The sequence below is a fragment of the Camponotus floridanus genome, unplaced genomic scaffold (genome assembly GCF_003227725.1).
Source record: "Camponotus floridanus strain SB8 unplaced genomic scaffold, Cflo_v7.5 scaffold51, whole genome shotgun sequence".
In the NCBI taxonomy this organism is placed as follows: Eukaryota; Metazoa; Arthropoda; class Insecta; order Hymenoptera; family Formicidae; genus Camponotus; species Camponotus floridanus.
Window position 1 is genome coordinate 845,915 of NW_020229670.1, and position 14,585 is coordinate 860,499.

A 14,585-nucleotide genomic window follows, 5' to 3' on the forward strand; every position below is an offset into this window, starting at 1 on the left:
CAAAATTAACATTCAAAAATTGATGAAATTAATTCACGACTTTTTAATTCCATCGATTGCAATACATTTCTGTATTTTTCGTAGCATGCAAATTCAAGGGGATTTCTGTTCATTTCCGGTAAAGTCGAACGACAACGTACCTGGCTCGTTTCGCGAGAGATATCTGTCTTTAAGAGCATTATCTGGATGGTCGTCGACTAGGGGGATGGCAAAAACCATCCGCCCCCTTGTGGTATGTGAAAAATGATGCACAACCCCGTCCCCTAAACATCACCTCCGGAAAGTCCCGAAGGAAACGTTCACCGTCGTCGTTCTCGTTGTCGTCTTTCTGGTTCGTAATCCGTGAGATCGTGTCATGGACGGGCTCGCATTATCGAGAACATTTAATTCGCTCATAGCTATATAGCTATATAAAGGGATTGAAGTTTTTCGAATAAAATTCATTATATGAATAACAGATTCTAAAAGTATATGCATTTTACGAAAATTCTTTGTGTCGTAATAAATTACTGCAATACACACAAAATTCAATGACATTAATAAAATGTTATCCATATTAATTTAATAAGATTAATGTGGTCAAAAATATATGTGGTCAATTATATAAATCAAAAATATTATATATTGTAAATCATAAATATAATATATAATTATATTATATTTATGATTTGTAATATATAATATTTTTGATTAATATAATTGACCACATATATTTCGATTTATATATAATTATATAAATCAAAAATAAATCATAGCAAAAAATAAATTATTCTTAGAATTGAAAGATTTTTTTAAATAAAAATGTTTATTTAATAAAATGTCTATTTTATAAAAATGTCAATTTTATTTTATTTATAAGTTTTCTAAATCAATGTAGCAATGGAATAATAATTAACAATTGTACTTATTTGTGTCATTTTATGATTATTTAACGCATATGTATATTTCTCGGTTTCAGATACGCAGAAGCTTATTCGAGAACACCGCCGGCAAGCATCCAGAATGTGTCGTTGCTCTGCGAAGCGCATAAAGGATTCTTGTATGCGCCCAGAGCCAACAATGAACTGTAAGTATTCAGTGTATATATTTTCTAAAAAATTATATATATTTATATATTTAAAAGAAATATGTCTATTCTCTCGAACTAGAAGAATCGTATATTTCTGGAGAAATAAAGTTAATCGCTTGAGGGATACAAGAGTAGCTCTCCGAGGTTTCGGGAGGGGATCTTTCCTTGGCAGGAATTTCTCGAAGGACACTATATTATAAAGCGAAAGTGCGTGACCTTCTGGCACGCCTTTCTCTCCTTCTCTCTGCCTCCGCTCTCGTTCCTCGGCCCCCGTGACGTGATGGATACGCGAAAATGTCACTCGCACGCCCCCGGGGCCAACGCGCCATCCAACATCCCCTGACTATTATGCTAAACCATTGTCCACTATCTGCCTAAGATAGCCGACGGCTTAAGTCGTTCGCTTTTCCTCGCGAGACCGTTAAAAAATCATTTTGCTACCTTTGCCGTCCCGCGCACGATGGTGATTCTGGTGTCTATCGCGGAAAACCTACTCTTTCCTCTGTTGCGAGTTATCATATCTTTATATTGAATTTGAGAGAAAATTAGGGTTGCACGAGATATCAAGATTAGTCTTGATATTGTCTTGTCTTGTCTTGAATTTCAAGACAAAATCAAGACACGATTTTTAATTAGTTATCAAGACAATAAAAAGACTAAGATTGTCAAGATTATTAGTCTTGTCAAGGTTATTGATTCTCAAAAAAACTAAAATATTTATATTTGTAAATGAAAAAAAATCACTATATACGAATTTAAAAAAATTGTATTTAATAAAAACATTTATATTGATAAATTTAAAAACATTTAATATTAATACAATGTAACATTTTTATAAATTAGAAATCAAACTCGCAAATTTTAGACATTAAAGAGCATTTCACCCAGGGATTGATGCACATTAGTGCTTTTAAAGATTTACTTTGTAATCTGGTTCTATTTTTTGACATAGTCAGAGTTCCTATTGAGAAAAAAAGTCTTTCTACTGGCACGGACGGGGCAGTTGAACTTAAAATGTTTCGAGCCATTTTTGACAATGTGGGATAAATATGAACCTGATTTTCGTATCAAGATATTTATATCTGCACATTCCCTTGGAGCCTGTAAATAGTTATTAATTTCTGTTTTCCATGAAACAGTAAATGTTTTTTTATGTTTTTTTATGTAAATAGGCGGCATTTATATTGATTACAGTAATAATTATAATTAAAATATAATACAATAGTAATAATTATTTCAAATTATATTACAAAAATTATGTTAAATATTATTTTAATAATTTTTTTAATATTAGATAAAAAATTGTTAATAAAATCGAGACAAGACAATACAAAACGAGATTTTTGCTACCAATATTCACTCAAAACTAAGACAAGATTTAAATTTTTAAAAATGTTCAATACCAATACAATATTTTTACGAATATTTTCTTGTCTTGGATCTTATGCAACCCTAGAGAAAATGCAATTAATTAAACATAACTTTATAAATAGAACATCTTTTGGAGAAAGTAGATTATATTCTGAGTCTAAAACTTTTTTTCAGTATTTCAATCTTAATTTTGTGCAAATATATTTATATATACAAGTATTTTATCTTATCGTTAATATTATATAATATATATCTTATACCTAATATAATATATAATATAATATAATATAAATATTATATTATGTAATATTATATTATATAATAATATATTATATAATAATATATCTGAAATATACCTCTCTCTTACAAAGATTCTTATTTAAGTTGAAGAACAGGTAGGGAAACGTGCGCAAAAAAGAGAGATTTGTCAAATATTGCATAGCTCGACTAGTATATATTTTTTTCGTTCCGATTTCTCCCCTCTTCCTCCTTTCATCGTCTCTCCTCGATGCATCCACCATTATTCGGGCGTTAGGCAAATACACAGGAGAGACGACAAGCTCGTGCGCGCGTTTTTGCCCCGTGAAAATTCAAATGAGACCGCGCGGCATATTGCGCTGAATCGAAATTAATGTCGCGCAACTAATTATCGGTCGAGTCATCATCGTTTCGTACCGTTGGGCGTCTCTTTCGTTTTCGTTTCGGGAATCGCTGTATAATCGTCATTCTATCGGGGGACAGACGATCTCGAACGCCAATTATGATTTGATCGCGTTGTCATCTTAATCGAATATGATTAATCGATCATCATTATCACGTTATACACTGAGGGAAAAATTTTTTTAAATCAAATAAATTTGTTTTCTTGAAACTTTTGCTTTAAATGCAAGGAATTGTTTATTTCATTTAAGCAAAATCATTTAACTTTAATTAAATATGCATGTTATATTAAGTACATTACTTTCATTTATATATTTTTTTATATTTAAATACTATTTTCGTAAAATATATATTATAGTTTATTAAATTAAATATATTATTTTTTTAAATTAAAAAATTTGAAATTTTTGGGAATAAAAAATGCATTTTAATAAATATTTTGTAAAATTAAAATAAAAATATTTAATTAAAAATTATATTTTTTTAAGCATATATATTCTTTTAAACATATGTAAATAAATAACTTAATTTAAGCAAACAGACGTTTTGAATACAAGTGAGATTAGTACCCACCGAATAAATAGCTTTCTTGAGTTAACTAAAATTTTTTTAATTCAAGATAATTTTTTCCTCAGTGTACATTTTTTATGAATATTCTTCATGGGTTACTCATTAATATATACATACATTTACGTTAAGAGCGAGTAGTTGCTAAAGTTTTAGATTGCTGGAAATTGTGCGGTGTTGCATAAATTCTATTAAATTAATAATAACTTCAGTATCACTCGAATGATAGATGGGTTCAAAATTACATATATCAATAGCGCCATAGTTCGCGAAATATTATTGATTGCATACTAGCGCGAGATTCCCTCGCGATACGAGCTTCAGGAACCATGCCAGGATCGAGCGAACAATTGCAAGGGCAAAAAGTTGGAGCCGTGGCACAGCAAGAAATTTCTAATTTGTGGTATAATTAAGGGAGGCGATGCAAAAAGCATTACGGATTCTACGGCGTTGTCGGAAAATCGCAAATTCCATCTTGCAAATACGTTTCTCGTCCAATCGCGCTCTTTCTCTATCTCTCCGAGCATGTTTCCGTGCATATTTTATTATAAATATCGAAGGAGACTTTATATTTATGTGTTTCCCTCCTCGCCAGAATTATAATGGGGAATAATCTAATTGTTACAGGTACAGCATAGTAAACGCGGAAGAGTGGTCGAAACTCACGCAGTTCTATGAAGTCGATTATCCTATTATCATAAAGAAAATTGGTGAAGATTTTCTAACAAATCCCGGTAAGTACAAGTTTTTCTATATTTCTCACATAATGATCCATAAGAAAAGATTTCAAGAGTTAATTCCCAATATAATTTACGAATTATAATTTAATTAATTTCAACTATATGATGCTGTTAAACACTATCAAATGCAAATTTAACGTTTCGCGTTTTCTTTATTATTATTATTTTATACGATTTTTATTATTAATATATCGATTTTTATTATTATTATTTTAAACGATTTTTATTATTATTATTTCGAACGATTTTTATTATTATTATTTCGAACGATTTTTCCAACGCGTAAAATGTCCCTGATGACCATGATACGTGATAAGTTACGCTCGGTGATCGCGTTTAGTGGTACATCTTATACAGATAGAAGGAGAACGTATATGCGTGAATTTTCTACTCCGCCCCTCTCTCCAACCTAACCTAAGGAATAATGCCAGAAGACATTAGCCGCTGATTTACATAAATCCACCTCCTCTTGTCCCCCCCTTTCATCTTGCCGGTTGGCTTCTCCTCCAGGCCCCAAAGTGTCTCATTATAATTAAGAAGTATCCTGAAAATTAACTAGCAGAAAAAGCTACGCCGGGGATATGCGGGGATAAAACGGCCGTAAATGGCTCTCTCCAAAGTTTCTCACTCCTGTTTCGTGCAATGTGTCAGAATTCTTTGTATCTATTTTATCGATTTATCGTATAAATTTATCGATCCGCAGTGTTGTAAAATTGCTAATTCTTTTATAATAATTTCTTTTAATAATAATTTCTTTAATTTCTATAGTTTTTATAATATTTTATAATATTTTATAATATTTCTATAATTTTTATAATAATTTCTTTAATTTCTTTTATAATAATTTTCCAATTTTTACGCCAAAAAATGTATAATATATCGATTTATCGTATAAATTTATCGATCCGCAATATTGTAAAATTGTTAATTCTTTTATAATAATTTCTTTAATTTCTATAATTTTTATAATAATTTCTTTAATTTCTTTTATAATTTTCCAATTTTTGCGCCAAAAAAAATATATAATTGCTCGTACAAATCCGTGGAGAACTCGGCAAAAATTAAAGTGAAAAGCGTGTACCTAAAGAGCGATTAAGATTCATTCAAGTTTGGGGCACGTGTCGCGGCGCTTCGTCGGACGAGCGATCCTTGTCGGTCGCCGACAGGCAAATTGGGTCCCGACGGTAGCACCGGGGAACCAATGGATACGAGAGAATGGATACGATGTTCACGTCCCGCCAAACGAACGGCGTTTATCGTGCGCGCGAAGGATCGGGATCTCTAAACATCCCATTGTCTTGTCCGTCTCCCGGTCGCGAGTACACCACCTTTTTTTTCCGGGGCATTTGTCAAGGCGCTCTTCCGATTCCCTTGGCACGACAAGGAGCTACGATGCCGCCGCCACGACAACGACATCTGAATTGCAAAGATCTCGCCTCTTCGTTGATGGCCGGAATCGAAATCAGCGGACAAGTCCACCGGCCAAATGGAGATGTTTAAAGCGATGATTTTTATGGACGTGCAAAAGCTAGTATTCTGATCGCTAATAAACATTTAATGCTAGTTGTGGACGTCGATAAACAAAAATATTTTAAAAATAGTCGCTGGAAATTTATTGACATACAATATTTATATAATAAATTATCTTATTATCGCTAGTCAATTAATCAAAGGATCATCGGAAATAATGTAATCGACCAAAACTAGCCAGAATTTTTGTTTATTATTCATTACATTTGTTTTATTAAAACAACAAAATTAATTAAATCAAATGTAATTAATAATAAACAAAAATTCTGGCTAGTTTTGGTCGATCGCATTATTTCCAATGATCCTTTATTTATATAATATTTTATATAAATATTTTGTATGTCAATAAATAAACAGAGAAAAATTTTAAAAATAGTCGCTGGAAATTTATTGACATACAATATTTATATAATAAATTTATATAATAAATTATCTTAATATCGCTAGTCAACTAATTAAAGGATCATGGGAAATAATGTAATCGACCAAAACATTTATTTTAATAAAATAACAAAATTTTTGTTTATTAATTACATTTGTTTTATTAAAACAATAAAATTAATTAAATCAAATGTAATTAATAATAAACAAAAATTCTGGCTAGTTTTGGTCGATTACATTATTTCCAATGATCCTTTATTTATATAATACTTTATATAAATATTGTATGTCAATAAATAAAAATATGTCAATAAAAACATAATATATTATATTTTTATTGACATACAATATTTATTACATTTATATTTCTTGTACATTTAATCGTATCATCGAATTATCTCGTCACGATTTTCTTTAGCGATACTCCGAAGAACACGAGGAGGAACCGAATTACGGACAAACAGACGATTTAGCTTATTTTGAGAGCGTGCTTTGCGGATACGGGAGATCTCGGGTAGGCGCGAAGGGAAGAAGGACGGATTGCTGAGTACAAAAAATAGGGGGTTGCTTTCGGTGACTGATACGGCCCTGGTTAACGAGTCCTAGCCGGACGATCGTGTGCTACTCTTAAAGCCTCCAAGGATCCCCTTTTCTCGCTTTCTTCCTCTCCCTTTTGCCCGCCGTCTCCCTTGATCGTGAAGGCACATTAGGCACCGTCCAACCTCGTATCAATCACCCGACTACCCCCGATATCGTCCGCTCGCCAGTTGACAGAACCGGAGGTGACGCGATTGAATACCGCCCTCTACGCCTCGTTGCTCCTCCGACCGTCTTGATGACGACGACGATGCCGGAAAACCTAAGCGAAGGGAAAGAAATGTTGCCTCATGCGAGACGAGGTCCAATCGGTACAACATAAGACTCGATTGCGAAATTTTAAGTATTCTGAAGAGTATACGTGATTATCTGCAAATAGATGTTTAACGAAAAAAATGTGCGCTAATTAATTGAAAAATTTAAAATCTTACATTATGATTTGTATTCATTTTAAATACGTATCTGAAGTGAATTTTTTAAATTATAAATTTATTTTGTTTCTCCTTTAAATGACCAATATATTGAAGATACAAAATTATATATTTTTTCTAAAAAAATTAATTTTTATAAAATATAAATATAATAAAATAAATATAAATATAAATATAAATATAAATAATAAAATATAAATATAAATATAAATATAAAATATAAATATTTTTCTTACTTTTTAATTTAAATTCATTTTTTTTTAAATTAAAACATTCCAATATGTTTGGAAAAAAATTTGAGTATTTTTTATATAGAGAAAATGAAATTTTGATAATTGAGTCGTGTCCTACGCGATTATCTTGAGAGAAGCGACTTTTATACGCGAGATTGAAATTGATTCTAGAATTGTAGCTAGAGTTGCTCGCTGTATCGTTTCCCGAACGTCGCTCGCAAATCCTTTATTTATATAATATTTTATATAAATATTGTATGTTTTAAATTATAAATTTATTTTGTTTCTGCTTTTTAAATGCCCAATATATTGAAGATACAAAATTATATATTTTTTCTAAAAAAATTAATTTTTATAAAATATAAGTTTTCCTTACTTTTTAATTTAAATTAATTTTTTTTTAAATTAAAACATTCCAATATGTTTGCAAAAAATTGTTTGAGTATTTTTTATATAGAGAAAATGAAATTTCGATAATTGAGTCGTGTCCCACGCGATTATCTTGAGAGAAGCGGCTTTTATACGCGAGATTGAAATTGATTCTAGAATTGTAGCTAGAGTTGCTCGCTGTTTCGTTTCCCGAACGTCGCTCGTAAATATCGCTTAGGCGCCATGCGGTGCCACAAATCAGGCGTGTCCGTGGTACGGCACTGGTTGTATCGCAAAACCGATGAGGAACGAGTGAGCGAGAGACTAAGAAAACCGTATGCGCGGAACAGACAGACGAGGAGGGGTAGAAACCGGCGACGGCGGCGGCAGGAAGAGACCGGCCTCAAATTAATATTCGGACGGCGATTTAGATTTAGAACACGAATTTGCTGATTAGTTCCCTCCCTGAGAATGCGGTCGCCTACGTTGCAGCGGCCGTCCTTCCATAAACGTGCGGCTACGACGTAGGAGAGGGAGGGAGAGATGGACCTGGAGATTCGAGATTTAGTTTCCTGAGGGGGTTGAACGTATACCAGGGGTCAAACGATTCAGGAGAGACATTTGTTAGCCCCCTGTCCCCACCCTGCGACAAGTGCGCCGGACATGTCTTAATATATACATCCGCTGACCAATGAACATGCTCTTATGAGTCGTGTCGTCGTGCGGTCAAAGTCGTTGCACCGTTAATGGATACCGACTTCCAACCCGGAACTTTTTCGTCTCAAAACTTACAACCCTCCGAAATACTGTTGTATTAGGCAAACAATCAGTCCTTCATCGCTTCAATCGTATTTTAATGAATAAAAGTAAAAAGAATAATTGAATTAATTATTTAAGGATGTTTTGTACCTGTTTTCAAAATATTGAGAATTTAGTGAAAATTGTACAGAATGTCCTTATATACACAGAAAAAAAGAACATTTTTGATTTGAAAATATTTTTAGTTTTAACATGGAAATCTTGAAATGAGATTATATTGCGTTAATTAAAGAAAAATATAATTTTTTGAATAATTGCTTACTTGAATGAAGCCATTTTATATAGTTCAATCGAGAAAAATATATTCTTATGATTTAAGATTTAATTTTCTTGAATGGAAAAGAAACAATGTTGGATAGAAAATAACATTTTTAAATCAAAGATTCTAATTTTCTTAAAGTAGAATTAAATAATTATATATTCTTGAGGTGACAATTATAATATTAAAATAAGACTATAATATTGTTGAAATTTAAAATTATTAAATTCTCCTAAGAAGATTAGAAATTGTTGCGCATATACGAAACAATGAACGCGTTAGTTTAAGTATATAAGTTCCACACAATTTCTCATAATACACCAAAATACATCAAAAGTGGATATATTCGTGAATATTGATTTTCAGCTATTTTTTGCTGCGATTGTACATATAAAACATCCTTAATTGAATTAATTATTGAATTAATTTGCAATTAATTATGAATGAAGTAATTCTTACGAAATTACATTCGATCTTATTTTATTCTCCGAGTGAGAAAATTATTTCGAGCGAGGGTCGACAATTCATTTTTGGTCAGCACGATGATTGCATACGTTTTTGTACGATAGCCAATATACAGATAAGAAAAGGGAGGCTTAGTGAAACATTAGTGCGCGGAGAGCGGAAAAAAAACAGCATTTTCGCGTAATCGCGCAGGAAACGAGCAAAGTCGGGCGGGACAAATTTCGCAGGGACGAATTAGCGCATCCTGCTAGGTCTCTCGGAGCGCTTCCCCTCGCTGCTTCTGTTATCCCGAAGGAGATCCCCACTTGTCTGTGAATCTACGGGGGGTCCTTTTCCTCCAGGATTAAATGGAGCGCCTAGATGACCGATGCTCGTTCTCCGGTAGCGGAGTGTGCGAAGTGCGGTGAGAGAGGTTGGGTGGGAAACAAGATAAAACAAGGATAAAGCTCGCTCAGATCCCCTCTTCTTCAACCTTCACTAAGATGCGTCTTCTGATTCTGTCCGAAGGAGAGACCCTCGATAATCTAAAAGTGTCCAATCGTCCATATTACTTGATTTAAGGATGTATTGGAGATATATTACAATCAATGAAATCGCGTGAATTTTTAATTTAACATTTTTAATAACATTCTAAAACGTCATGAATTATTTCAAATTTTTTTACTTGTTCCTTTAAAAGTTATTAATTTTTGAATTTGCGATTTTAACATAGGATCTTATGTAAACGTTCAAGAGACAGGTAATAAATTATTCACAAACTATAAAAAAACAATGATAAAAATTTCATTTTGTAATATTATATTCTTCATACATGTAAAAATGTTCCCACAAAGTTTTAAAACGATTTACTTGCTCGTTTTGAAATTATTATTAAAAAATAACTGTGATTATCGGTTTGACGCAATATTGATGATAAAACGTGGCAACATTTTCTTGGAAATTAAGACCTATTTATATTAAAGAATACTTTGAAGTATGATTTCGTGATTTTTAAAAAATTTTTCATCAATTAGAATTCGTATTCTGCCCAATTTTAATTTTTTGATACTTTGGATTAATTTTTGAGACAGACGGTCCGTCCAATACGTCCTTAAATCGTCGCGTTTCCTCCCAATAAACGACATTTACGTTTTGGAAGATTGCATATTTTTGATGTATATTTTAATCGTTATTTCATTGCATAAGGAAAAAGTTATCTGGAAATAAAAAAATTTTAGTTAACTCAAGAAAACTATTTATTCGGTGGGTACTAATCACGTATTTACTTGTATTCAAAATGTCTGTTTGCTTAAATTAAGTATTTATTTACATATGTTTAAAAAAATATATATGCTTGAAAAATATAATTTTTAATTAAATATTTTTATTTTAATTTTACAAAATATTTATTAAAATGCATTTTTTATTCCCAAAAATTTCAAATTTTTTAATTTAAAAAAATAATATATTTAATTTAATAAATTATAGTATATATTTTACGAAAATAGTATTTAAATATAAAAAATATATAAATGAAAGTAATGTACTTAATATAACATGTATATTTAATTAAAATTAAATGCTTTTGCTTAAATGAAATAAACAATTCCTTGCATTTAAAGCAAAAATTTCAAGATAACAGATTTATTTGATTTAAAAAAATTTTTCCCTCAGTGTATAAATGATAAAATATTAAACGATTGAGCAAATTAAATATGATATCGTTTAATTAATGAACGTTGATCGCGAGATTATTCATCTGCGAGTGACGCATCGCGAGGGTTTCTCTCGATTTTCACGGTACAAAGTGACAATCGCATTTTGCGGATTTCGTGAGAGACGCGAGTAATGCCGCCCTTGCTCTTATGCTGGCTCGGTGTCATCCTGTAAGAGGATTAGATTTCGACTTTGTTGTGGCTCCCGAAGACGTTCGTTAGCGAAATCATTATTATCACGTCGATCTTCCTCGGCTACTGCGATGTCGATGCGCGCCAGGTACCTATACCAAGTTATGTTTGAGAGTTTCGTTAATTCTAGCTGCCAATTACCGATGCTGGTTGCTGGGCAAAATATTTAAAAATCAAAGTGTAATTAACACAGTCAGACACTTTGTTTAGCTCGTCGAATTAGGCCAAAGAAAAAAAACTTCTTATAAAAACGTATTAATTGATATACAAATTCAATAAAATTTTCCCCATGTAATGTTATATGATTTTTATTAGTAATAATTATTTTCTCTGTTTGATTAGTGTCTTTAAGGATGTATTGGACGGACCGTCTGTCTCAAAAGTTAATCCAAAGTATCAAAAAATTAAATTTGGGCAGAATACGAATTCTAATTGATGGAAAATTTTTTAAAAATCACGAAATCATACTTCAAAGTATTCTTTAATATAAATAGGTATTAATTTCCAAGAAAATGTTGTCACGTTTTATCATCAGTATTGCGTCAAACTGATAATCACAGTTATTTTTTAATAATAACTTCAAAACGAGCAAGTAAATCATTTTGAAACTTTGTGGAAACATTTTTACATGTATGAAGGATATAATAGAAAATAAAATTTTTATGATTGTTTTTTTGTAGTTTGTGAATAATTTATTATCTGTCTCTTAAACGTTTACATAAGATCCTATGTTAAAATTGCAAAATTCAAAAATTAATAACTTTTAAAGGAGCAAGTAAAAAAAATTTGAAATAATTCATGACGATTTAGAATGTTATTAAGAATGTTAAATTAAAAATTTATGGCGACCTTATTGATTGTAATATATCTCCAATACATCCTTAAAAAGAAAGAGATTTTTCTTAAATGTAATTTTAAAAAAATATTCTTAAGTAAAAAATGAGCATTTGACTGAAGGAAAAATGTATTCATTTCTTGTCGCTTGAAGAATCATGCAGTTTTTTAATTTTCTTTTTTTTTTTAATTTATCCAATTCTTTCATGTTTTATTATTTTTATGCACGATAAAATATTGATCGAAAATATATTTTATTTCTTGTTATCTGTCAGACTGTATTTAATAAATTTATTAATGCAATAAACAAAATAAATTATTACTTTATTAGCAGAAAATTTCAGAGAATTCGAAACATATTTGTAGGAGAGTGAAAACATTTCTCGTCGTTAAGTCACATCGGTAGGGGGGAACATAAATCTTTCATTCACGAGGTGACTCGGGAGTTATGAATGAAAGTCGTTCAGTTCTTTTAATATAATAGCGAACCTGATATCTTTTCCACCTAATGTGTTTTCGATTTTGATCGAAGAGTTTTCTCCTGCAGTTTGGGCATTTTCCATCTTAGCTTTAAATAATCGTTTTAGGATCGATATTTTTGCGTTTATTGCAAACGATGTTATTTTTCTTTTATTTGATTTTAAGAATTAATAAATAAATAATCTCACGTTGTACAAAAATTATACGAGAGGATTTTCAAATCCCTTGACGATAAATCGTAATATCAACATCTCGTTTCAAATTAACACCTTGATAATAACGACCCTATTTCATTTACGACTCTTTTTCGCCCATCCGCTCTGCTCCAACTCCAAATAATCGTCCTGTCAATTCGAGACTTATTTCGACGTATCCGCAATCACCGTATAATTGCTTTTCCTTGATCGATGGTCAATCAGCTAAAGTGTAATTAACACAGTGAGACACTTTGTTTAGCTCGTCGAATTAGGCCGAAGAAAAAAAACATTCTTATAAATATGTATTAATTAATATACATCTACAAATTCAATAAAATTTCCCCCATGTAATGTCTTATATGATTTTTACTAGTAATAATTATTTTTTCTGTTTGATCAGTGTCTTTAAAAAGAAAGAGATTTTTCTTAAATATAATTAAAAAAAATATTCTTAAGTAATGTTCTATCTGTTTAAAAATTTCTTATTTATAAAATATAAATATAATCTCTATTTTCAATTAATATTTATGCATATCAGCAAGACTTTTGCTTAAAATCTCATATATGTATATTGATGATAATTCGCAATTATAGATTTACATGTTAAGCAACTTAATAATCATATATAGCTTTTGTTCAAAATTTTACTTCGTAGATGTCAGAAGATTTTGGTACTTTTAACGATCTACATAAAATTCTTATATAGGATTCTGATTCTTTGTCGGGCTCCCAAAACTTCTTTCGTCGATATCACCAAGTTTCGACATTCGTTTATGGTTTGATTGCCCTTCGATGGCACTTTAGGGAAATGGACTAGAGCTCCTCCGTCGCCCTTTAATCTTGCACAACCACTATTGTGTATATTTGCCAATAAAATGGATCCCTTTGCTCCTTCAAACGCACATAGAAGCCTCCTCGTACTTTTGCATAACGCTTCTACAAAGTGTCCCAAAAGTCCCGGATCGATCGAATATTTCATAAACTATGCACTTTAGAAAGAAATGTTTCAGACAAAAGTTGTATGGCTTGAAGGGAGCCATCAAATAGTGGCAATGATTCGACATGGGAGAGTCATTTGAAAGTCACGTGAAGATCACCGTCAATTTCTTAAATGGAACCTCCTATTTTTTATTACATATCCGTGTAGCTTATCTCGAGAGCTTTTCAAAATACTATAATAAAGTATTTCTTCATTGAGTACTTTTCGAGTTATGAGGCTTGAAATCATTTCTTAATTTTGCATAAACCATAAAATATCTAGTAAAATATTCATTTTTCGATTATCTTACCTTAATACTTTTATGTACAAAATAATGAGAGGAATCAATTGGTGTAAAGAAAAAACAGTTGTTTTTAAGAAAAAAATATGTAATTTGCAATTAACAATTATATGTTTTTTTAAAACATCTATATGTTTTCTTTACACCAATTGATTCCTCTCATTATTTTGTACATAAAAGTATTAAGGTAAGATAATCGAAAAATGAATATTTTACTAGATATTTTATGGTTTATGCAAAATTAAGAAATGATTTCAAGCCTCATAACTCGAAAAATACTCAATGAAGAAATACTTTATTGTAGTGTTTTGGAAAGCTCTCGAGATAAGCTACACGAATATGTAATAAAAAATAGGGAGTTCCATTTAAAAAATTGAAGATGACCTTTACGTCACCTTCAAATGACTCTCCAAGATC

At 31.0% G+C, this 14,585-nt stretch overlaps 1 protein-coding gene across 4 annotated transcripts in view; it reads left to right on the forward strand.

Moving 5' to 3' along the window:
- The window catches only part of LOC105254390 (ubiquitin carboxyl-terminal hydrolase 48), a 78,846-nt gene that overhangs the window by 24,473 nt on the left and 39,788 nt on the right, over nucleotides 1-14,585 (forward strand). For 3 of the 4 annotated variants that reach the window (XM_025412458.1, XM_025412456.1, XM_025412457.1), the window contains 2 exons: nucleotides 959-1,066; nucleotides 4,295-4,401. In XM_025412458.1, the coding sequence (XP_025268243.1) occupies nucleotides 959-1,066; nucleotides 4,295-4,401 (215 nt within the window). Of the gene's footprint in view, nucleotides 1-84; nucleotides 296-958; nucleotides 1,067-4,294; nucleotides 4,402-14,585 lie in introns of those variants that run through there. The other variant, XM_025412460.1, reaches the window with a different exon arrangement.